We start from the raw sequence: 25,714 nt of genomic DNA on the forward strand, positions 1-25,714 counted from the left end.
GTGAGTATGTTGTCAATCAGTATGACCTTCTTCCTCAATCTGGGGTGAAAATCACATATTTCATATCAGTTATTTTCCAAATAATTGTCCAATTTAGGCCCTTATTAGGAAATCCAGTATATTACTTGAGGCTGCTTCTCTCACCTAATTCACTTAGGAGCTAATTCAGCCCAAAGAGGTTAGACTTGTTTCCAGATAAGAGAGGGAACTGAAGCTTCCAAATAATTGCTGACCGGATATTTGGCTACCAAAAATCTTTGCCTGCTAGCTGGTGTTGCCATTGTGAGTTGGTTCTCCTCAGTCCCAAGTGTCCTTGCTCCCCTGCCATGATGTCCTGGATGCACAGGTTGTCAAGTGGCCGAAGCACAGACTCCCAAGCTTTCTCTATGCTTGGACATTGCTCCCAAAGAACACAGGTAGTTCCTAGGTGACCAAACTGGGATGACCTCATGGCTTAGCCATGTACTGCGCTGGAACCAGCTCTCCCTGTGGCCCCCAGGCTCTGTTGTTGAACTAGTTCACCAGCTCAGACTTCTTATTCCTTGACCTTGAGCTAGTGAGACAGGACTATCCCAGTCTATTAGAAAGGTTCTAATATTGTTGAACCTAAAACAGAAAGAGGTTAAGATCTCAGTCTCTTTCCTCCTTGGAGGCTCTCCTGGGCAAACTTTCCCAATATTGGTTTGGGCACACTGGGGCTAGTTCAAGGAGTGGTCTTGTCAGGATGGCCTGTTACATACTCTCCCTGGTGCAATGGGTACCTAATTCTCCCATTTGTATCAGAAAGAAAGTGACTCTTTTCTAAGCAAAGACAATCTGGTCTTGATGACTAGAGGTGTTTACCTTGTCAGAGAAATCAGTGGCAGTTTCTCTTAAAAAAAATTTTAAGATCTGTCTCCCCAGACACCCTACCATCCATTAATAGAATCATATATGAAACAAAAGTAGTACAAAGGAGGGAGTGATTAACTTAGCAGGGTAAGGGAGTTGGGGGAAGTGGTCGGAAAAGAGCTTGGACTAGGGGACCATCAAAGCTTTGTTTTAGAGGATGAACTGAGGTGTGAGGATGTTAGGGCAGGAAAGGATTGGTACTGCAGGTAGAAAGAACAGCATGTTCAAGGGAAGAATACAGAGGGGAATAGCAGTGCACATTTATCTCCTGGGGCGGAGATAGAATATCTCTATTGGAGGTGAGGATGCCAAGACAGGAATTCAGAGAGGTAGGCAGAGCTTATAGTACAGCTGCCTTTGTGTAAGATGTTAAGGATCTTGGAGTTTATCCTGGTGATGAGGATGCATGTGCCACTTCTAGGCCCTTGATCTCTGGTAAATATTATCATCCTCTCAGGCACTCAACCAGGAAATCTCAGAGTCAATTTAAAATTTTTCTTCCCATTAAATAACAATTTCATTCATCTCATCCAATTTGAATCCCCAAGTCCTTTACTTCCTGTTTGCTCTGTGACGCCCTGACTGAGAGTACATGACTTTTTACCTAGATTACTTCAAGTGTTCAAACTGGTCTGTCTGCTTGATGTTTTCTTCTTCAACTGATCCTGCCTACTGCCACTAATGTAGTCTTTCTTAAATAAGAGCTGAGGTCACTATCCTTCTCCAAAACCTGCAATACTCCCTCTTACATGCAAATAAAACCTCACCTGGTTAACTCTAACACCTAGTGTGTTAGATATTCCACAAGTTGACTTCCATTAAACATTTCAACCTTTTCTCTCATTTCACACCCCTTCTTGAAACTCCATCCACACCAGACTTAATCATCTTCCTGAATCAGCTTTGTATCTTCTTGTCTCTGTACCTTTGTTCCTGTTATATCTTCTCTTAAAGCCTCTTTCCTCCATCTATTTTTCAAGGCTTGCTCCAAACCACACCAGCTCCATAACAAATCACTCCAAAATTTAGTGGCTGAAAACAACGATAAACACTTACTATTGCCCACAGTTTTTGCGAGCCAGGAGTTTAGGAGCATCTTGGCTGAGCGATCCTGCTGGGGACTACTCATGAGGGGAGAGCCGCTGGAGGCTTGACTGCGGGCAGAAGATCCCTTCTCTTGGTGGGAGTCCTCCGTTCTTCCGCAGGGTTGTTTGAACGTTCTCTGTGGCAGCTGGATTCCCCAAGAACAAGCAACCCAAGAGACCAAGGTGGAAGCCACAATACTTTTTACGATCTGGCCTCAGAGGTCACTTACCATCACCTCTGTTAAAAGTAATAAACAGAAACCTCATTTAAAACGGAGTTCGGGGCTCTCAAGCTCTACCACAGGGCAGAGCCCCACAGGAAGAAGAAAGACTTCCTCTTCTGGCTGGCAAGAGCTTAGCCAATGAGATGCTGTCACAATTTAGCCAATGAAAAGTCACTACACTTCAAACTCTCAATTCCTCAATGGACTCTTTCTTTACAGTAGCCCTGCCGACTTCCTCTTCCCCTCTATAAAAGAGTTTCTCCTTCTCTTGCTGCTAGGAACTTACACGTGACTTGCCAAGGTTGCAGATACTGAATCGTGATTCTTTGTTGATCTTGAATAAACCGATTTTTGCTGGAGAAATAACTGGCTGTCTCTTTAAGGTCAACACTTTCACCATACTCTTGGTCACTGTAGGGCCTGGGCCTTGCTTGCTCAGCAGAAACTCCCAGGCCCATTGCAACCAGTTGTCTTTCCGACTCTCTTCTGAGCAGGCGGCCCAGCTACTGGGATTTGTAACAATCTGGGCCTGGCCAGCCTGGATTCTCCCTTATCCCACGAGAAGAACATTGGTCTTACAGGGAGACACAGAGCCCCTCCGTGTGAGCTACTTTTCTGGGAACGCTGGTCATACCAAGGACAGCCCTTTGGCAAACATGCAGCCTTTGTTCCTCTGCCTACTTAAGCAAGCGTCTCTTAGGGGGCGGTTGTGGGAGGGCGCATACTTCTGTCCAGCCTGCCGCCTCCTCATAAGTAGGGCCCAATAAACCTGTGTGCCTTGTTCGCAGTCTCTGGGTCGTTTCTTCGGTCTCTCAGCATGATATCCCATTGTCGGAGCCCAGCTGGGCTTGTGGCGGAGCAGTCACACAGACCAGCTCTGATGTGAGGGAGATTACACAGTCATGACTACCAGGAAGCAAGGATCAGTGGGGACAATGTTGCAGGCTGGTGAACACAATATCGCTTTAAGAGGCTTTCTAGATTCCCTAACTCCATATGCCCCTCTCCTCCCTGTTCCCAATAACTCAAATTCTTTGAAAATCAGAGCTCATGGAGCTCTGCCAATAAAATCACATTTTCCTTAATTATTTAGTATTTTAAAGTGTGAACCTGAAAAACTGCTTTGGTTAATTATCAAAAGATGTAGTGCTGAGGAACGTTGTTCTCTAAAATCCTAGATTCCCAGGAACTTCGTTGTTTGGAACTCATATAAGAACAGAAGATCCCTTTCATGCATGGAGGATGTACACCATCCGAGTCACTTTGACTTAGAGAAGAAGCCTCAAAGTACAATGAAGAGGTTCAGATAAGGGGTTTTTGGACACAGTATTCTACATTAATCTTAAATTTATGTTTCTAAGGAAATAGAATCCAGAGTCTGCTTCTCAAGCCGGGTCTGATACTAACCCCCTTACATATAGATCTGATTTGCTCTGAGCCTATTAAGTACTATTTCATTCAGATTCTATCTAAACTCCTCCCTTTCCGATACTATAATGACCCCCATTTCTTCCCTTTTTTGGAGACATGCCCACAATTCCTCTGCTGTGTGATGTCCTTTGCTGCAGCAAGCTAATAAACCTCTTTGTTGAGTTACAAGTTTGTCCCTGGTGGTCTTTATCTGACGGGCTTTATGAATAGCTAATCTTATTTGAGCTCGTATTAATTAATTTCAATTTTTTAGAATCACTCATGCTTCTTGAACAAGGGTACCTTTTAGAACATCTTTCCCAATGAGTTATTCTTATCTTTCCTCTGAACTATAGTCTACTTCCTAAATATATCTTTCCTCTGAAATATAATTTCCTAAATAGACTATATTTTAGACTAACCTTGAATGCCCTTCCTTCACTGCTACAAACTCCAGGATGATACAGTCACTTTCTCCCAAGATTCCTAACACTTTTACATTACTATGCAATTTATTAGTGAATTAGTAACTTTTCCTCTTGTCCTCCTGAGTGATTCCTTCTCTGGTTCTTTAGGATTCAGCTACAAAATCATCTTCTGGGTAAAGCCTTAATTGGAAGCTCTAGACAAAACTAAGCATTTTCTCTTTTATGCTGTCATAGTGCCTTGTTCATATCTCCAATGTGACACTTACCACATTTATAGTTTTTTTTTTCATGCTTTTCTTCTCTACCATCCTCTGGAAAATGGAGATTATGATCTGTCATCCTTGCATCTTCTGTGCAAAGCGTGCCTACTTACGTAATTGTTAAATAATTACAATGAAAATATCTACGAAGCAAACAGAGAATCTAGTAGAAGTTCCACTTTAGCAAAATTTAGACAGTTGAACATCCCTACACACACACACACACACACACACACACATACTCCCCACATCATTACTGTATCTGGTCCTGGTGATTCTTGTACTCTGTAGGCAACTACCAATTTATATTGAGAAAACACCTAGGAAAACACTGTTTTGTGGGCTATGTTAACACGTGGGCTGCTTTATTATGTGTGTGTATTATGCAAGGTTTTAACGACTGACACACTTGGCTTTCTCCAGTTTTCTCAATTGAAGACAGGCACTCACTAAGTTACTGTACATAAGCCAGCCTAAATGCCAGGAATAACGATTTCTGTGTCATAAGGCCAGAGAGGAGTGGAATGCTGTAATCCGTAAAGCCCTTCTGATTCTGGGAGGAAGGCCAGCAATAATACAATGCACGGTTGTTATTTCTCTGCAAAGAACAGTGTTTCTCAAACTTTTTGTTTGATCACATCCACATAAAAAATACATTGTATATCACTACTCCGGACACACAGATACAAAAGACTGGAATAAAATTTTCTCAAAACAACTCCTTTACATGTGATTCATTCTGAGATTTTTCTATTGTGTTCTTTTTTCCCTCGATTTCATTAAAAAAAAAAAAAGTGGTGGTCTCCATCTCCCAAACTTATTTCACCATCCCTATAGTTTGGAAAACACTGGCTTGGAAAAGGTTTTCAATTGGTAGTCATTCTTCCCACATTTCCCTACACCTCTTCGGAGTTCCCAACTGTTGTTTTCGTCTACATAACCACAGCGCCCTCGGTTTTGTGTACCCGCTCCGCGATGGGGCCGTTCCTCTTCTTCCTGGGCTCCTTTAAAAGGGAGGTAACGGCGCACTACTGGGGATGGAGAGGCAGGTCTCATCAAATTCCTGGCGTAAGCCAGGCCCGCATTTCCAGTTTCTGTAAAACTGGACGTGATGGAGCGGAGGCGCGGGAGGGGGAGGTAAAGGAGGGGAAGGTAAGGGAGGGGAAAGCAGCGGCAGCAAAGTAACGACGAGCCACCCACCAAAGGTCAAGGGAGTCGCCGCGGCGGCGCGTTCCCGGGCCCCCTGGGGGCCGCGCGTGCGCAGGGCGCATCCCGGGACCCTTCCGGCTGCCGCGGCACCACCGTGCGCGCTTCCGCGGAGCCAAAGTCCGAGGTGGGCTCCGGCGCGCTCAGGCAGGGGGCGGTCCTGCGCAGCCGGCACCGCCCTCGCCCCGCGCGCTCGTCTCCTCCCAGTCTGCCCCGCGCTTCCTGCACTAAGGCAGTCTCCGCTGCGTCCCCGTCCCCGGCTCCTTCGCGCAGGCAGTGCCATGGCGGCCTTCAGCAAGTACCTGATGGTGCGAAACTCCTCGCTGGCGGGGGCCGCGCTCCTGCTGCTCTGCCTGCTCCACAGGCGGCGCCGCGCCCTCGGCCTGCACGGGTAAGAAGGCCCAGGGCCGCGCCGCTCTCCCGGGCCCGAGCCGCGCTCGCCGCTCGCTCTCCCTCCCCGCCTGGCGCCGGGCGGACGGCTCCCTTTGCTCGGCGGGGTCAAGCGGGGAGAGGGCCGGCGGCGGCTGCTGCTGCCAGGCTCCAATGTCTGGTGTCCCCGCGGCGCCGCCGTCCCGCGTGCTTCCTGTGCCCCACGCCGCCCTCCTTCTGACCCCAGGGTGTGAGTCTTTCTCCTGCGCCGCTGGCAAATCTGTGCCTCTATCCCGCGGCGGGCGCCCCCACCCCCTCCCCAAACCGTCTCCGTTCTGCATCAACTTTCCGAGTGTGTTCTAGTTTTGCTGTCTCATCTCCTGATAGACCGTGAAGGATTTGCTTTGTGGACGTGTATGTGTGATATGAGGATGGAGAAGGACTCGCTAGGCGAGATTGGCGAAGTCACTTGAACGAACTTTGGCCCGATTCCCTAGTAGTTCATGTTGAAAGTCGCGAGCGAGGATGGTTCGTGTGAGCTATCCTGGGTCCACTTGGCAACATTGCCTTCTAAAGTGGTGTCCCCTTGTAGTTGGTCACTGAACGCCCTGGCATTTCATCCGGAAAGGCTTGAGGGGTTTTCATGGTATTATTTGGAGCGCAAGGTTCTCTTGCCCGGGTCTGCAGGTGGAAGGTGAAAGTGTGCTTTAGGTGAGGATTAAGATCCTTTGTGATTATGTTCCTCTGCTTCCCCTCGAGAGAATTTTAAGGTTTAGATTTAACTTTGGGAGATGAGAAGGTTAGAGGAAGGGAGAGAATTGAGTTACTGTTGTGGGATTACAGATGTAAGTTTTTATTTGCCGGGAGACGCTGCCTTCACCAAACGAAAGAGGAAAGGTTACTTCTGAAGCGTTCCCGCCAGTCATTGAGTATTTCATATTACATCTTGGGATACTGCTTTCATGCGTTTTATTTCGTTCATCTCTCTGGGCAGAGACTGTTTCCTCCTGTTTTTGATTGCCTAAAATATCCGATTAGTAGTAGACTTTACACTGAAACACTGACAAGTTGCCTTTCCGTAAAGTTCTTACTAACCTTCTCCTATCTTCCTTATCTTCCTAGAGTCTGAAGCAGTGGTCTTTCTTTCGTTTCCCAAATCCGCTTAACAAGGTTGAAAATGATTTACCTCTGTGTCTAGACAATACAGTACCTATTCACTGTGCTTTTAAAATGATTTATTCTGGAAAATAGAAACAGATTTTTCTGTTGGATTGTATACTTTCTGAGCTCCCAGTTGCAAATGAAAGTCATTTGTCATCTGGGACTATTCCAATAGAGAATGTCAAGTGCTATAAAATATCTTTGAATTACATTTGCAGTGAGGCATTTCAGTGCCTAGAACAGGTGTTTTAGTATAGGAGAGGGGATTTGAGGACTGCTCTGATACCTCTAGCTTACTTTTATCATGCTGCTTTTAGAAACATTGCTTTATTGGAGTATTACATATAGAAAAGCACGCATAAGTGTAGCGCTTGAAGAATTTTCACAAATAGAACTCACCTGAGTAATTAGCTCTCCGATCTGCACCCAGGTGAGAACATTATCAGCATCCCAGAAACTCTCCTCATGCCCCTTCCAGTCACAGCTAAGGTAGCTACTGATGTAGGGCATAGGATCATAGATTATTGAGTAAGGAAAGTTTTAACATAATCTAATGGGAACTACTGGCAAAACGGTGTAATAGAATCTGTCTTATTAAATAATTTTAGGTGTTTATTCGTTATTGTAAAATACTTTAAAAATCTTTTTGAGAAACTGAACTTTTTGGGAGGTTAAATTATGCAACAATTTATTGAGCAGAAGATTGTTGTTCATCTTTTGCATTGGCATGAGTAAGGAAAATCTTTATTTTATACATTAAATATTTTGTGGATGGAGAATACAGGTTATGAACAAATAAGTGTGAAGTTTAAATTATGAGAGAAAGTGATTGAATTATTTTGAAACCATTAAGAATGGTGTTGAGTCTATCTCTGTTGATGTTATACTTCCAGAAATTTTTGGCTATCTTTCGGTCAATATCTTTGGCATCACAGTTTGAAGATTCAAGAGTTCTAACTTTATATTTTACTGGCTTTTTGGGTGTCTTTGGTAACAGGCTAATTAGTTTTACTATCTGGTGCTTAATTGAGGAACCTCTGGCTGCTTGGCCTTTTTGTGTCCATGCTGTTAACAGTAGATTTTCTTAGAAAAGATTCCTTAGAATGGGATAGGTAATAGAGCTATTAAAACCACGTTAAAAGTTACAGTGTCACATTATTCCAAAGATTAGGAGAATGAGTAATTTAATGTTCTGAGTTATCTTTTAGTTTTGTTAAAGCAGTTTTTTCACCCAGCTAAATCATACACACACACGCACACACACACATCCATCCATCTATCTTTGTATTACATAGATATATATGACTTTATATATATGTTACTTTTTATTATGGAAAGTTTCACATATATTCAAAGTAAGCAAAATAATATACAAAACCCCCAGTACACTTTATCTAAGAAGTACCATCAACATTCTGCCATTCTTGTTTCATCTATGGCTCTGTGCTCCCCACCCCTTAATTTTACCGGTTTTAGGTAGAAATCTGTATATATTGAACTGTACAAATCTTAGTTATATATTTTTTTAATAAATGGATACAACAGTATAACACACCCCTGTCATAAGTTAGAACATTTTCATCCCACCAGAAAGTTCCCTTGTATTCATTGCCCATCACCACCACTGTACTGTTTTTTTTTGTTAAAAAAACGATTTTATTTTTCCTTTTTCTCTCCAAAGCCCCCTGGTACATAGTTGTGTATTTTTAGTTGTGGGATGCCGCCTCAACGTGGGCTAACGAGCGGTGCCATATCTGTGCCCAGGATCCGAACCCGCAAGACCCTGGGCTGCCGAAGCGGAGCATGCGAACTTAACTGCTCGGCAACGGGTCTGGCCTCTGTGCTGGTGTTTTTCATCTAAGTTTTGCCTAATCACACATCTTATTTTGTTTATTATTTCTGGAGAACAGTGGAATCTTTTTGCTCATGAATAAAGAAGGCAATATTGAGTTCAAAGGAAGTGTTCCATTTCAGAATGTTGTATTACTGTGCTAAGTGCTGTGGGATCGGGAAGGGTAATGGGGGGTGTGTGTGTATTGCACATACATTCAAAAAATATGTGACATCTTTTCTCAGGGAGCTTATGTTCTTGTTAGAAGAAATTTAAATGCAAATAAGTTAAAAAATGTAATGTGATGACACTACTGTGTACAGACAGAGCACAGAAGTTCTGAGAAAGGAGAGGTTAACGTGTTTGGGAAGAGTTAGGGAAGGCTTTGTGAAGAATGTGAGCTAAGCCTGGCAAGGGGGTAGGAATGGATAACTGGAGATAAAGTGAATGTTAATAGCAGCATCTATCAGATTTTTGTTGCATTTTATAATAGAAAGAAGCTTTGTGGTGCCCACAATCCATCTTCCCCTGCCACCAGAGCTTTTTTTAAGAAACGCTAATAAGATCATGTTATTTCTTCACTAAAATCTTTCTGCTGTGCTAAAATACAGAATTTCTTAGCATGAGAGAACGAGTTCATGAGCTAGTCTACTGCTTCTGCACATCCCGCCATATGGAATTAGCAGTGTCTGAGTAGGGCGGGCTCTGCCCAGCCTTGGCAGGCTCACGGTAATCACTGTCATCCCCACCATTGATGTTTATTTTCCTTCAAGACTCAGTTCAGTCAGCACTTTCTCTTAGGTGATTTCTGTCGTTTCCTGATCTCCAAACTGAGGTTGTTCTCTGCTCTTGTGATACTCTGAGCATTCCTCTACTCCAGTAGTTCGACCCTGTGTTGTGCGATTTTGTTGCCTTGGCTCCTGCCCACTTTAGACTCTGAATTTCTTGAGGGCATGGACTGAGTCATCTTTAAATTCCTAGTTTTATGTTTCCCAGGTTGGACACTCAGTAAGTGGGTGGATAGATGGTATAGGATAGTCGAAGAACTTTTAAGGGTACTTCTCTGACAGGCAGGCAGTTGGAGATGTGGGACCAGAATAAACATGAGTAGAGGGATTATCTTCAGAGAAGTAATAGTTGTGTGCCTGAGGGTGTGTATCATGAGATGGGTGGTAGGAAATCAGTGGGCCAGTTGTAGAAGGCAGGGAAAGAGGGCAGTCTACATTGCCAAACTATTTATGATCTTAGAAGTAAACAAGGAACAGGGGCTGTCACAATGGCATAGTGGTTAAGTTTGGCACACTCTGCTTCCATGGCTGGGTTTGGTTCTTGGGCACGGATCTACACCACTCATCAGCCATGCTGTGTCAGTGACCTACATACAAAATAGAGGAAGATTGGTGACAGATGTTAGCTCAGGGACAGTCTTCCTCAAGCAAAAAGAGGAAGATTGGGGACAGATGTTCAGGGCCAGTCTTCCTCAGCAAAAATAAATGAACAAAGAGCAGAAACCGAACAAAGCATTTTCTTTGCCTTCCCATGAATGCTTGTCAAAGTTCAGATTTCTCATCCTGGGTTTCAGAGCCTTCCTCCATTGGGTCTCACCGTACCTGGCTAATCTTGTATGCCGTTGCCTGCCAATGAGTACTCTCTGTTCCAAATAGGCCAGTTTCTGCACTGGTCTCCGAACAGGCCACATTTATTCCTGCCTTTGGGCTTTTTTTATGATATTAACCATACGTGAAATCTCTCTCTGTAGCCTCTGTTCTTCAACTCTTATCCTTCAGAAGTTAGGTCAGGGTTATCCCTTCCATGAAATATTACTTAACAGCTCTGAGTCTAAATGATGACCACGCCCTTTTAACTTTCTGAAGTGTGAATTTAGGTACCTTTTTGTGCCATCTGTTAGTTCCTTAACTGGGTGTGATCTAGCTGTCAGCCATCAGGGTCTGGCCAAGTCCACCAGCTTCTGAGGTGAGCCTTCATCCTTTTCTAAACCCCTATCTATAGATGGTGGGAGCACAGTTTCCTCCCCTAAATATTTCTGAGGACTTTCAGGGAGTTTTTGTTTTTCTTAGTCACACCTTACTTCATTTCTTTGCTTCTGCTCTGTTTTAGATCCCTCATACATCTTTTTTCTTGAGCCTAGCTTTTTGGTATCTGCCTTGATTCCTCTAAAGCATCAGTCACATAGCAGGTTTTTGTAATAGACTCTGATTGAAGGTTTAGGAGTAGTGGCAGGGATTCTATCTCAGCACAGGGAACAGCTTAAAATGGAAACATTGTTTTATTTACAAGTTTCTTGGACAGTCCCACTGTTGGAAATTTGTTGACTGTTTTTCTCTGAGCCTCAGGCCTGTGGCCTGTTGGCTGGGTCTTTTCTGTACCCTTTGGATGTTCTCACATCTTTAGCTTCTACTTCTTGCACTCTCTGGCCACTAACCTTTCTGCAACTTTCCTGCATACTTCAAATTCAGCTTTCCTTCCTGAGATCTCCTTTCAAATCAAGCTCTAGAAGTGGCTGGCTTCACTTTTCTCAATTTCACAGGCCCACTAAATGTTTTGCAGCGTGCAGACATGAGTCAGGTGGCGGGCTGGAGCTGCAGAGACCCTTAGGATGAACCATGAGGGGATGTTAAAAGAGCTGGCCCCATTTGGATTCTCAGAATAAAAAGGAGATGCTTAAGCAACCAGAGTTGAAGAAGGCCTTAAAGGATGTGCCGGGAAAAGCAGCCATGTGCTAAAACCACGTGAGGCAGTCAGGTCCAGGAGCAGTGTTCTCAGACCTGTAGCTGTCTGTGGTCTGTTGGGGGGAACAGGAACAGACTGTTTTATTAATTACACTTCTCACTTTGGGGCACATTAGCATCGTTGGCCAGGCATTGTGTTTCAGGGCTTTTGCATTTGCTGTCCCTCTGCCTGGAATGCTCTTTCCCTGGATATCCACGCTGCTTACTTCCTCTTTTCAGTCTTTTTTTCAGATGTCTTTTCAGTGACACCTTCCATTACTGCTCAATTTCAAATCGCATACTCTGCCCACTTTCCTGGCTTTACTTTTCTCCTTAGCACTTTTCACCATCAAGTGTGCTATTTATTTTAATATTTATCTTGTTTATTGTATGTCTCTGCAGCTAGGATGTAAGCTCCAAGAGGACAGGAAGATTGCCCATTTTGTTCATTGTTATAGCCCCAGTGGCTTGAATTGTGGCTGGCATATAGTAGGCACCCAAAAAATGTTTTTTGAATGACTAACTCTGAGATCCTCATTTCTTAGAGTTGTGGTTACCCTTGTTTTAAATAACAAACCTTTCTTGCTACAAATGTAAATATTGTCTCCTTAAGTATATTATGAGCTCTTTAGGAGCTGGGCCTCTTTTATATGCATGGGTAAAGCAAATCTTAGAAATTTATAAAAATTGTATTATTAGTATTTTATAACCTGCTTTTGACAGTTAACAATAGAGTGGAAACATTAAAGACAATTTAAAAAAATTAAAAATCATCCATAATGTCATCACCATAACACACATGTTATTTTATTTTTATTACCTTTTATTCCTTATTTGTATACATTTTTACATAGTTATAATGGGCATTTTGCTGTTTTCATTTAAAGCACAGACATCTTTCCTATGTACATGAACTTCATAACTATACTTTTAAAGAAATACAGAAATACTGTTTTGTGTGACTATATCATAATTTATGTTATCCTTAAATGTTGGGCATCTAGATGGCTTCTGCAATTTTTACAGGTAATACTGTAGATTCTGGTGAGTGAACATTTCCATCTCTGTTGAATTATTTCGTTGGAATAAATTGCTAGATATAGGATTAATTAATGGAAGGTTATGAGCTTTCCTTAGTGTTTGTGGATGTGAACATACTGGAGCTACACAAATTACACGTATTCTATGGCACACTTGAAAAGTAATACCATGAATGAGTGCTAATTTAATTCTCTAATCATCATTAAGGGATGTTTGATCTTTTTCTTTTTTGACTACTTCAGAGGTGTAAACTAATGATGCAAGATTATTTTAATCTGCAAGAATGCACATTTTTGTGTGCAGCACCTTGATCTTTATTATGGAGGCAGCTAGGCATAGTATAGCATAATGGTCTTTGAGTTGGATATGGGTTCAAGTTTTTATTCAGCTGTTTGCTAGATCTGTGACCGTGGTCAGTTTACTCAATCTCTTTGAGCCTCATTTTTCTCATCTGTAGAACAGGGATAATAGTATTTACTTAACTCAGGAGTTGTTAAGATTAAATGAGAAAATGTCTTAACTTAGTAGCTGGAACAAAGCTAAATAAATAAAAGCTTTACTCTCCTTATGCTTGCTGAGGGAAAACTAAAAGCAAAAACATTCCATTGTTAGGTTCTCAGAAACTATTGAGCCTTCCTAAAAATTTCATCAAACGTGTCCATGAAAATTTCCCTGAAGAAGGCTTTTGAATTGATGGAATCATTTACTTTCAGAGTTGGAAAATATTTAAATTACTTTTATGTGACATGGTTTCAGGCCTCAGTATTTTTTGCTTACTGCTTCCTGAATATGATACTCTGTATTTCTCCACTCCTTAAAGAGGAGGTCTGAAACGGAATTCATTATCATTATACTTAGTGTGGTCTGACTGACACAGAGGGGAAGGGACTGTTGCTTACTTTGTAGATCCTAAGCTTTTATTAAAATAGGTGAGGTTACTTTCATTTTTATGACAGTCAATATTCTTTACTCATGTTTAGCTTACATGATTGTTTTCCCTTCCTTTCCCCTCCTCAACTTGTTGTGTTTGATTTTTAAACCTGGGTGCAGGTAGTTATACTTACCTTTGTTTGGGTACATCACTTCCTCCCTCTAAATATTTTTTGATCCTGCACATTTAATTAGTATTCCTCCTGTATATTTTCCAAATAAATTAAGTTATTGGACAAGATTAAGTATAAAACAGTGTATTTACACCACTGTAGCCTTTCTATTCATTGATACTCTTTGGGTGTCGTCTTGGTACCCATCTTTAACTTACCCAGCACCTTTTCATACCTTTCCTTCTGGTAGTGACCTGGCATTCTGACAAAAGGACCAGGCATCTGATCCTTACTGGGCCAGAGTCCTTCTTTGGGATGTTTCTTCTGGAGCCAGTGGGGAAGGGTCTTTCTTTTCTGGTCATGGAGCTGTGAGGAGGAGACCCTAGAGCTGTATGAGGCATTGGTCTCTTTTACATGGAGAAGGTAGAGAACCCCTGATTTGGTCCATCATCAAATGTTTTGTAGCATAATAAACTAAGTTTGTAGAACTGTCATGATCCCTTCAGAGAAGAGAATGAATTTGGTCTGACGTGACTTTTTGGTGAACTCGTACTTGCTCCTAGAATTTACCACTTTCTTCTAAGTCCCTCTGCCATAGTATCCATTTAGATAAATAAGTTGTAATTTTTTCTCAGGATCAACATCAAACTCATTCTTGACCTGATGAATACCATTACCGTCTAATCTGTTGCAATGAAATACAAGCTGGAATTATGAAGAAGAAGGATAGACTCTTTGTAATTTTCTTTAGAATTGTATATTTCAAATTATATTTTATGCAAAGTGGATACTATATTTCTTCATTGTTTTTTCTTTTGGAATGATTTTTATGGAATGTTAGAGTTGTTTAAAAATGGCATTTGTAGTCATTTCTACAAAAAATTAGGCATCATGCCCTTGCTTAAGAACATGGCTTTTATCATCACATTCTTTTTATGAGGAAATCACCTTTTTAAGGCATCTGTCAAGAATATAGTCTTCCATAATCGTAAGGATAAAATGCTGTGTATAACTCATGGTTGTACTCTTTGGTGGGAAGTATTATAGATTGTAAGATGGTTTGAAGCCTTGTTAGGTGTGCTAAAAATGTTTTCTTAAAAACATGCATTTGTTATCCTTTTGCTAGATTAGCAGTCCTGAATGAATGCAATTAATAAAGTATAAAATTGAAGATAAAGCTTATCAAAGCATAATCAGCTAATTTGATATCTGTGAATAGAGTAGCAATCTCACATGCCACAGTAATGGTGCCATAATACTAGACATAAGCATAGATTGTATGATTTACTCTGTGCTTAAGAAGTTATCTGTTGATGTTAAAAATAAATACACTATATGGAATGAGGCAACTTCTCTAGGTAAATAATACTTTAGTCATTTAATCATCATGTTGTGTCTATACATCATGCATGTATATTTGTACACTTTCGTAAACTTATGAAGTAAGCAACATGAGGTGTGATGTTTCCTCAGAAGGAAAAACAATAGTCCTGTCAGTTTATCTTATTTTACTGAGGACTATACCTAAAAAGTTGTTTTAAAATTAAATACTATTTTCATGCTTCATAGTTTTAAAAATTAAATATTTTTGCATTATCGGAATAAACACATACTATGGAAAATTTGAATACTAGAAAAAAGGGACAAAACACCTATCTATCATGATTATTGTCATAGTGATTCTAAGACACATTTTTCCCACAGATATTCTTTTTCACATTTCAACTTCTCTCAAATTAGGGTGCAATTTGCAACTGATGCATTTTAGCTTTGATTAATATGATTTTGGCATATTGTTGAATTTCATTTTTAATATGCATGTTTTTAACTTGTAAAAAGACTTCATGTCAACTTGCATCAAACTCAGTCTTCTGACTTCAAATTCCGTGTTATTGTCATTTTTTTTCTTCACTATATATCTTGGAGGTATATATACTTTCTCCAAGTATATATCTTGGAGATTAACTTAAGTTGCAGGAAAAGAAGAAATTGAAGTAGAATCAAATTTTTTTCCACATTTCGGGAACAAGGACTGGAGAGAGTAGGGTGGCCTGGGAATCAGTGAACCACTCAAAGGCACCCAAAGATTATGTGCTGACTGCCCACTGATGTGTCAGATGCTGGGTTTTCGGATATTTGGTATAGAGATGAATTAGAGGTCCTATTCTCAAGAGTTGGGGGGTATGATACAAGTCAATACCTTAATTCACTATTTAGTGCTAGGTGCTAAGGCCACAATGGTAAGTAAGATAGACAGGTCTCTTTCCTAGGTGGATCTTGTAGTGGGAGAACATAGAACCTATTTCATGCTAGTTTTGTGTTGGGCACTTGGGAAGATTAAAAATTAAATTAAGTAAGATTTTTGCTGTTAAGAAACTTATAGACTATTGAAAGAGAGATTCCTGGATCTTAACATTTCACACCAAATTTCTAGTTAAAAAAAAAAAATCTGGTTATATTTTACTTAAAATATTGTTCTCCAGTTACCTATGAATACAGTTTTGTTGCATTAGGAAATCAGATTTAAGATGTTTTCAATTATAGTATTCATGTACTCTCTTCCCCCTCCCCCCATAATGCTGAAGATGTGTTGTTCAGTAGAGGAGTTGGGGCGGGGAGCAAGTGTAGGACAGAATAAATGGGATCCCTTTTTTTGTATAAGTATCATAATTTCCAGTTTAACTATTGACAGGTGAATACATTGCTCTATATATTTTCTCACAAGTTCAACAAAACAGCTGCTTCCCTCCATTGGAGAAAATATCAATGTGGGAGGAAATACAGCATTTATCCAGTACATTCTATTGAATGTTTGTTGTATGGCAGTAGACTAGGCATTGAGATACGAAATTGAATGAACATTATTTCTAACTCCAGTCTTGTGGGGAAATAGAGATACATAGAGAGTTTGTGCAACTCAGTATGACTAGACATGTGGCAGGAACAAAATTCTGTGGGAGGGAGGGCTGAGTTGGGAATGTTTAATTCTTCTGGTTGTTACTGCGGAAGTTTCACATTTGCACCTGACCTGAAGAGCTATGTAGTGTTGTGCTAAGTGGTAGAAGGCTTTCTAGGTAGGGAAAACAGCATGAGCCAAGGCATGGAGTTAGAATTTGAGAAAAAGGGACATGAGTTGGAGATATTACTATTAACTATTTATTGAGCACTTACCATATTTTAGGCATCCTTCTAAATATTTCACATTTATTTCTCACAACAGTCTTTTGAGATAGTTGTTTTATTATCTTCATTTTACTGGTGAGGAATCAGAAAGGTAAAAGTGGTTGTAAGTGTTTTTAAGTTTGAATTAGCCATGTGGAAGGTAAAAGACAGGATAAAGCATTTATATCAAATCCTTCAGATGGGCTTAGATTCAAAAGAACAGTCAAGAATCATTCAGGGGTTATTAAAAAAAAGTCATGTTAAATTCAAAGTGAAGTTAATTGTTAAAATTTTATTATAGTATATTAATATTAAAAAATTATATTCATGGTGAAATACTATGATTTTTTAAACCTTTTTATTGTTTATTATATACCTCAAATACAGAAAACTGCATAAAACACATATATAACTTAATGAATTTTTTTTAACAAAACAAACACCCTTGTAACTACCACCCAGGCCAAGAAATAAATTTTTGCCATCCACCCCAGAAGCCGCCTTCATGCCCCTACGCAGTGACAGCCTCTTTCCTCTCTGCTACTAAAAACTGCTCTCCTGACTTCTATAGTGATTGCATTTTTGCATTTCTTTATAGTTTTATCACCCAAATATGCATTCTTAAGCGCTATAATTTAGTTGTGTCTGAGCTTGTTTGTTTTAAGTCTCTGAATCTTCACGTCCCCATGCCATCTCTTTTTCCTTCGTACAGTTTATTTGTTGAAGCAACCAGGTATTTTGATGTATACGGATTCTGTAATCTGGATTATGCCAGTTGCATACTTTTTCTTCGTTCTCTGTATTTCCTATAAATTGGTAGTTCGATGTGTTTAGATTTATTTCTGTCTTTTGGACAAGAATGCTTCCTTGGTATTGATGTAGTATACTCTCCATCAAGAGGTATATAGTGTGTCTGGTTGTTTCTCTTTTTGTGATTTTAACAGCCACTGATGCTTGATGCCTAGATCAGTGAATTTATGAGGGTTTGCAGAAGGGTGATATTTGAATTCTTTCATTTCTTCATTTATTAGGTGGAATGCTTCCATAAAAAGAAACTTTCTTCATCTACTATTTGGTTACGCAGTGGTACAGTTCATTTAGGACAGGCAGGATAGATATTTGCTTGTTTACCAGTTTTTAAAATAATGCGTTAGTTCCCTGTTATTCTCTGAAGGTGACCAATGAGTTCTTCTTAAGTGTCATTATAAAACTATTGCTTTACTACAAGTAAATAAATATTTAAGGCTCACTATTTTATAGATGCTTTGGAGGACCCTGTTTTCTGAATGCAGTGAATTTTATAAACAGAATATGAAATGTGCCTCAGTTATCAATTCTTCATTGGTATGACTTCTGTATAAATTTTAGAATTACCGTGTTAGGATTTTGATGAAAATTGCTTCTAATCTGTAGATCCATTTCTAATATTGGTTATATTGCCCTCTTTTTTGTTTTCCTCAGTCTTGCCATGAGTTTGTAAAATGTGTTAATTTTTTCAAAATCCAACTTTTAGTTTTGCTTTACTTTTATTGTGTATTTTTATTTCATTATTTTTTGCTTTGATCTGTATTCTTTTGTTCTTTATACTTCAGTTAATTTTGTTATTTTTCTAATGTTCTGAGATACGTAACAAATTTTCAGCCTTTCTTCTTTTCTGACGTATGCATTTAAGGTTATACAGTTCCCTCTAAGCACTGCTTTAGTTGCATCTCACAGGTTTTTTTAATACGTAAACTTATCATTTGGTATGTATATCAGTCATTTAAAAATATTTTTTTATTTTTTTGACCGGTGACTTTTCACAAGTGTATCTCTTTATTCGTGTCATTTATCTATTGTTACATGACAAACCAACCCAAGACTTAGTGGCTTAAAACAGTTATTTTTTCCCCTCTCAGTTCTGGGGGTGGCTGGGCAGTTTCTCTGCTGGTTTTGTCTCGGTTTGCTTGTGAGGGTACGTTCAGCTAGAGGCTTGGCTGCAGTGGGTGGTTCCTATCTGGCGGTTGGTGCTGGCTGCTGGCTGGGTGCCCTGGTTCTCATCTAAGGGACTTTTTATCGCCCAGTAGGCTAGACCAGTTCCTCAGATGGTAGTCTCAGGGCAGCATTCCTAGGGCAAAGGTGAAAGCAGAAGGGCTCCCACCACATTCTGTTGGTTAGAGCTGGCCCAGATTCAAGGATGGGAAAATAGATTCCTCCTTTTTAGGAGGAACACAGGGAATTTGTCTTCATATTTAATCTACCACAGTTTCCAAACATTGGGGAATTTTTCTTATGTTTTTGCTTTTTGTTGTTGATTACCAGCATAATTGCTTTGTGGTTAGAATATTGATTTCTTTTTTTCTTATTTTATATTACCCCTTCTAGTAGTTTGGAAGTTATTCTCTATTTTATTTTAATTATTTTACTGGTTACTCTAGAAATTTTAACGTGTACTTAACTTTTCAAGTCTAAATGTTAATCAGTAATACTTCATTGTCCTCCTGGGCAGTAAAAAGGCTTTAGTGCAGTGACTCCGCTTACTTAATTGTTGATTTATATGCATTTGTTACAGTTTTTTAAAGTACAATAAGACATTATTATTATTGTTTTATATAATATTCATTTAGAGTTAATTACATATTTACCACTTCCTTTGCTTTTCATTTCTTCTTGCAACCTACACCTTCCGACTGGGGTCATCCCGCCAGCCCCAAGTAGTAAGTCCTTTAGAAATTCCTTCAGTGCAAGACTGCTGCCAATGAGCTCTCTCCGTTTTGTCAGTTAATGTCTTTACTTGCCTTCATTCATCAAAGTGTTTTTTCCTGAATATTTAATTTTAGATTGGCGGTAATTTTCTTTCTGTACATTGAAGATTTGATTCTACCATTTTCTGGTTTCCATTATGAATATTGAGAATTCAGCTGTCAGTTTGTAACTGTTGCTTCTTTGAAGGTAATAGGTCTTTTTTTTTCCTCCAGCTGCTTTTGATGATTTATATCTCTGTCTTTGGTCTTCTGAAGCTCATTATGATTTGGTTAGGTGTGGATTTATTTATCTGTCCTGCCTGGGATTCACTGGGCCTTTGATTTTGTGGATTGATGTCTGTCTTCCATTTGGGAATATTTTCAGCCATTATACCTTATTTCTTATTCTTCTTGGACACCAGCTAAGATAGTCTCATTGTAACCACTGTCTCTTACTTTTATTTCTTCATTTTCCTTCTTTTTGTTTTCTCCTTGCTATCCTCTGGATAGTCAATTCTGATTTAGCCCCCAATTTAGTAATTTTCTCTTCAGCTGTGTGAAATCTGTTAAGCTTATTGATTAAATATTTAATTTTAATGGTTGTATTTTTTTTTCCTGCTGAGGAAAATTTGCCCTGAGCTAACATCCATTGCCAATCTTCCTCTTTTTTTGCTTAAGGAAGATTAGCTCTGAGCTAACCTGTGTGCCAATCTTCCTATTTTGTATGTGGGTTGCCACCACAGCATGGGTGACAAGTGGTGTAGGTCTGTGTCCAGGATCCAAACCTGTGAACCTGGGCCGCCAAAGCAGAGTGCACAAACTTAACCACTACACCATGGGGCCAGCTCCCAATTGTTGTAATTTTATTTTTTTGAAATTCCATTTGGTTCTCTTTGGTCTGTATAGCTTTTTATAATTTCCTCATCTTGGTAGATATCTTAGTTTTATGTATTTATTTCTTTAAATATGGTCTGTGTTTTTTTATAGGATGTGTTTGGAAATTCTAACATCTGAAATCTTTTTGGGTATGCTCTGCTTCTGTTTTCTGTAATTTCTGCTGGTTCTTGGCTAGGGAGTCTAGTTTCCTGTATGCTTGATTGTTTTTGATTATGGTCTGGACATTTAAAATTACTTGTAGGAATAATTTTGAGGTGTATAGTAAACATACGTTCCTTTAAGAGGACAGTTTGCTTCCTGAGGTACCTGGGAGCGGTATCAGTCACAGAACAACTTAAAGCAAGTTTCTTAAGAGCACATTCTAAAATTTTTAGAATAGCATCTTAAAAAAGAGATGCAAGTCTCATATTTCTGATTTCTTAGTTTTATTTGCCAGAGGAGTTAGGTCATTGTATGTCTACAAATTGTCACGTGAAATGAACATCTCTATTCTTGAACTTCAGATCTAAACTTTAAAAAAATTGTCTTCTAGACAATTTCATATAATTGCCTTAATGAGACTTGAAATTTAACACATTTACAGTGAGTCCAGTCATTATTTCCCTGAATGTTTCTATTCCTCTTCTTTATTGTGGTTAATGGAATCACTGTCCTCCAGTCACTCAGGGTGCAAACTGTGAGACTTGAGGAAATATGATCTTAGCCTTTCAGGGCATCAGTTGGCGCTGAAGGTTTCTAATACCTCCTCTATCTTTACGTAGTTCTTTAAGTCTCTGCTCTTCTTCTCTCATTTCCATATTCATTTAGTTCCTAGCTCTTATCTATTCCCTCATCCTGTCATTTTTAGCAGTTTTCCTCCATCTTTTTTTCCATTTCCATAGTTACTGCCTTTGTTCAAGTCTTCATCATGTCTGGGCCCTGATTGACTTCCGTTCTGCTTACGTGCACCTGTGTGCATGCACACACACACACACACACACACACACACACTGTGTTTGATATGTCTATGGAAATGAATTAGAAGAGGATAGAGATGATAAGGAAACTACTTAGAAAGCAGGTGAGAAATTATATTCGTTTACATGAGAAGTTTTGATGGCCTGAATTTAAGTTGTGTCAATAGAGGAAAAGAAGAGCGTAGAGAGAGGTTATATAGGAACGGTATCAGGAAGGGAGAACATTTAAGAATAATTCCCATGTTTGTGGTTTGAGAGGTTGGCTAGAGGAACGTACATTCACTGAGTTAGGGCCCATGTTCAGTAAGAGAAGATGGAAGGAGAGATTTGGGGTGGAAAGGTAGTTCAGACATAGACATGTTGAGTTTAAAATGGTGTCAGTAGATCCAGGTACAGATACCTTATAAAAAACCAGATATTCAAGTCAGGAGCTCAAGGAAGAAGAGGGAGCTAGAGATTTGGGGGGTCATTAGAGAATGGATGATAGTTAGTATCAAGGTTCTGACTAAGGTAGCCTAGAGCAGTATCTCTAGGGCCTAGAGATAATGGATCTAAAGATGTATTCTTCAGGATCCTAAAATTCTATGAGAATTTTCTAATTATTCATTTTGGTCATAAATTATAAATAAGTTAGTATAAGCACTTCTGGGTCATCTAAATAACTACCATATTGGTATTGCAGATTTTTGTGCCCATCTTTGTGTTTGAATTGTTGCTAAGTGATTGTCTAGAGAGACCACATGTGTGGTAAACAAATCTGCCTTAGAACCTGCATTAGGTTGAGGTGTAATAGTGTAAAACTAAGAAAATCATCTTCAACTTTTGTACTCATATTGAGTTATTTTGCTATTAAAATTTTCTTTTGTAGTGATAATTACAAGTGAAAGATGTTTTCATAGAATTTCTAAGAAATTGAAATCTTATAATGAAGCTTTGGTTTAGAGCAATAGAATAATGTAGTATTTTAATTGTCACAGACTAATACATGTAGATGATGTGTTCAGGCCAAGTGAAGGCCTTATAAGATGTCATGGTGTTCTCTGAACAAAGTATTTAATGGAAGCTTGAAGAAAGAAAAGTGATGGGATAGCTGACTGATCATGTGGCCCATGGGGGGGTGTGTGTGTATATGTATATTTGTGTGTATGGGTGGGTGTGTATGTATGTGCGTGTATATATGTATGTAATATATATGTATATATGTGCCAAGCATAAAAGTAAATACTTATTTTTGTGAGCAGTTCATTGCATGGATCCCTATTTGTCTCTATAAATATCAACTTGTGGGCCAGCTCCATGGCCGAGTGGTTAAGTTCGTGCGCTCCGCTGCAGTCGCCCAGGGTTCGGATCCTGGGCACAGACATGGCACCGCTCGTCAGGCCACGTTGAGGCGGCATCCCACATCCCACGACTAGAAGGACTTGCAACTCAGATATACAACCGTGTACATGGGGGGTTTGGGGAGATAAAGCAGGAAAAAAAAAAAAAAAAAGATTGGCAACAGTTGTTAGCCCAGGTGCCAATCTTTGGGGGGGGGGGGAAAGAAGATTGGCAATAGTTGTTAGCCCAGGTGCCAATCTTTAAAAAAAAAGAGAAAAAAAAAATCAACTTGTAACATTTATTGGCACTAAGTAAATTAAATATTCATTGAATATTTTAATTTTTAGAATTTTATTTTGGGATATACTAATAAAGTGATTATCCCATCAACTTTAACAAAACAGTGATTTAAAACCAGTTCATTGTTTACAAAAGAAAAGACAATGAATATTATTAAAAAAAGTCTTAGACATCACCTGGAACATACAACACATAATTCTGTACTCTTTTTACCCCAGCACTGATGATTAGTTGTTGCAATGTTATATCACCTGTCATTTTAAATTAATGTTGATTGCTTTTTTACTGCTTTAAAATTTTACCTGTTTTTAAAAGATAAATTTTATTTTGTGATTGTAGAAGAGCTGTAAACAAAAGTAATGTGTACAGGCATACCTCCTTTTATTGCCCTTCGTGGATGTTGCATTTTTTACAAGACTCTCCACCAGCAAAAAGATTATGACTTGCTGGCTCAGATATGGTTAGTAATTTTTAGTGAAGTATTTTTAATTAAGGTCTGCACATTTTTTTTTTAGATATAATGCTATTGCATGCTTAGTAGACTACAGAATAGTGTAAACATAACTTTTATATGCACGGGGAAACCAAAAAATCTGTGTGACTTGCTTTATTGTGATAGTCGCTTTATTGCAGTGGTCTGGAATCGAACCCTGAAAGTCTCCGAGGTATGCTTATACTTAATTTCATGCTTGTGCATATTTAAGGAGGCACCAGTTTAATTTAAGGCAACACTGGGGTCTGTAAGAATTTTTTTTCCTTCAGAAGTAGTTCATACATTACCCTGGCTCTAGGAAATGCTGGCCTAGAAAAATGAACTGAGTGAGAAAAGCTTTAGGGTCAAAATTACTGTTCTGGTTAACTAAATTCTGATTAAAGTTTTGTGTTTTTTTTTTTTAATTAGTCTGAAAGATCTTATCTAAAAACTTCTATATTTTAATCCTTGGCAATTTCTTTTTGCTAGTCTTACAATTTGTCTCCTCTCATCTTTAGCGGAAGTTCCTGCTTGTTAATTTTACGTATTTTGTTGCCATTTTTAAGGAGCAGTTAACTTTGTCTCCCTCTCCCTCACCCCTGCAACAATGGAGAGCAAACGAAATGCGCTGTTCTGTTATTTTCTTGGGAAACAGTCTGTCTGAGGTTGTGGTCAGAATTTTTTTTCAGCTTTATCGAAGCATTATTGATGTATGATAAACTGCTTATATTTAACTTACACAATTTGCTGAGTGTAAACACCTGTGAAACCATCACTGCAATCAAGATGAGGAACATTTCCATCACTCTAAAGATCCCTCATGCCTCTTTGTAGTCAGTTTCCTCCCTGCCACCAGCCTGAAGCAACCACTGATCTGCTTTCTGTAACTACAGGTTAGTTTTGACTCTAGAATTTCATATAAGTGGAATCATACACTATATGCTTTTTTGTCTAGCTGCTTTCTGTCAGCGTAATGATTTTGAGATTCATCCATGTCGTGTGTATCAATTGTTTGTTCTTTTAATTGTTGAATACATTTTATGGATATACCACAATTTTTTAATCCATTTGCTTGTTGATGGACATTTGGATTGTTTCCAGGTTTTGACTATTAAAAATAAAGCTGCTATGAACATTTGTGTAAAGACTGTGTGTGGGCATATGCTTTCATTTCCCTTGAGCAAATACTTAGTAGTGGAATGGCTGGATTGTCTGGTAGATATATGATTAACTTTTTAAGAAACTGCCAAACTGTTTTCAAAGTGATCGTACCATTGTTTTACTCCCATCAGCTGTATAAGAAAATTCCAGTTGCTGCACATCCTTGATAACACTTGGTATGGTCAGTCTTTTTAACCTTAGCCATTCTAGTGGATGTGTGTAGTGGTTTCTCATTGTGGTGTTAATTTGCATTTCCCTAGGAACTAATGACTTTGAGCACTTTCATGTGTTCATTTTCCATCCATCCATTTTCTTTGGCAAAGTGTTTAAATCTTTAAATGAGTTGTCTTCTTATTTGATTGTAAGAGTTTGTTGTGTATTCTGGATACAAGTTTTTTCTTGGATATATCTTTTGCAAATATTTTGTCCTAGTTGGTGGCTTGTCTTTTAATTTTTTTTCTTTAAAGATTGGCACTCGAGCTAACATCTCTTGCCAGTCGTCTTTTGTTCCTTCTTCTTCTTCTCCCCAAAGCCCCCCAGTATATAGTTGTATATTCTAGTTGTAGGTCCTTCTGGCTCTGCTATATGGGACACCGCCTCAGCATGGTTTGATGAGAGGTGCCAGGTCCACACCTAGGATCTGAACGGACAAAACCCTGGGCTGCCGAAGTGGAGTGTGAACTTAACCACTTAGCCATGGGGCCACCCCCTTAATTTTCTTTTTTTTAAAAAATTTGAGTTCATAATAGTTTACATTATTGTACACTTTCAGTTGTACATTATTTCTTATCTGTCACCATCTAAGTGCTCCCCTTCACCCCCTGTGCTCACCTGTCACCCCCCTTCCCCTGGTAACCACTGAGCTGTTTTCTTTGATCATGTGTTTGTTTATATTCCATGTATGAGTGAAATTATATGGTGTTTGTCTTTCTCTGTCTGGTTTATTTCACTTAGCATAATTCATTCCAGGTCCGTCCATGTTGTTGCAAATGGGATGATTTTGTCTCTTTTTTATGGCTGAGTAGTATTCCATTGTATATACATC

The 25,714-nt window shown here is 39.3% G+C and overlaps 1 protein-coding gene and 1 long non-coding RNA gene across 12 annotated transcripts in view; one reads left to right on the top strand and one right to left on the bottom strand.

Moving 5' to 3' along the window:
• The window catches only part of LOC124229975 (uncharacterized), a 37,884-nt gene extending 32,001 nt beyond the window's left edge, over positions 1 to 5,883 (bottom strand). For 8 of the 10 annotated variants that reach the window (XR_006886044.1, XR_006886043.1, XR_006886036.1 and 5 more), the window contains exon 1: positions 1,948 to 3,204. This is a non-coding gene — a long non-coding RNA (uncharacterized LOC124229975). Of the gene's footprint in view, positions 1 to 1,947; positions 3,205 to 5,806 lie in introns of those variants that run through there. The other 2 variants (XR_006886040.1, XR_006886037.1) reach the window with 1 other exon arrangement.
• The window catches only part of ABCD3 (ATP binding cassette subfamily D member 3), a 73,518-nt gene continuing 53,489 nt past the window's right edge, over positions 5,686 to 25,714 (top strand). The window contains exon 1 of one of the 2 annotated variants that reach the window (XM_046645600.1): positions 5,686 to 5,895. In XM_046645600.1, coding sequence (XP_046501556.1) covers positions 5,786 to 5,895 — 110 coding nt within the window. In that variant the 5' untranslated portion in view covers positions 5,686 to 5,785. The remainder of the gene's footprint in view (positions 5,896 to 25,714) is intronic. The other variant, XM_046645599.1, reaches the window with a different exon arrangement.

This window comes from Equus quagga, chromosome 18 (genome assembly GCF_021613505.1).
Source record: "Equus quagga isolate Etosha38 chromosome 18, UCLA_HA_Equagga_1.0, whole genome shotgun sequence".
In the NCBI taxonomy this organism is placed as follows: Eukaryota; Metazoa; Chordata; class Mammalia; order Perissodactyla; family Equidae; genus Equus; species Equus quagga.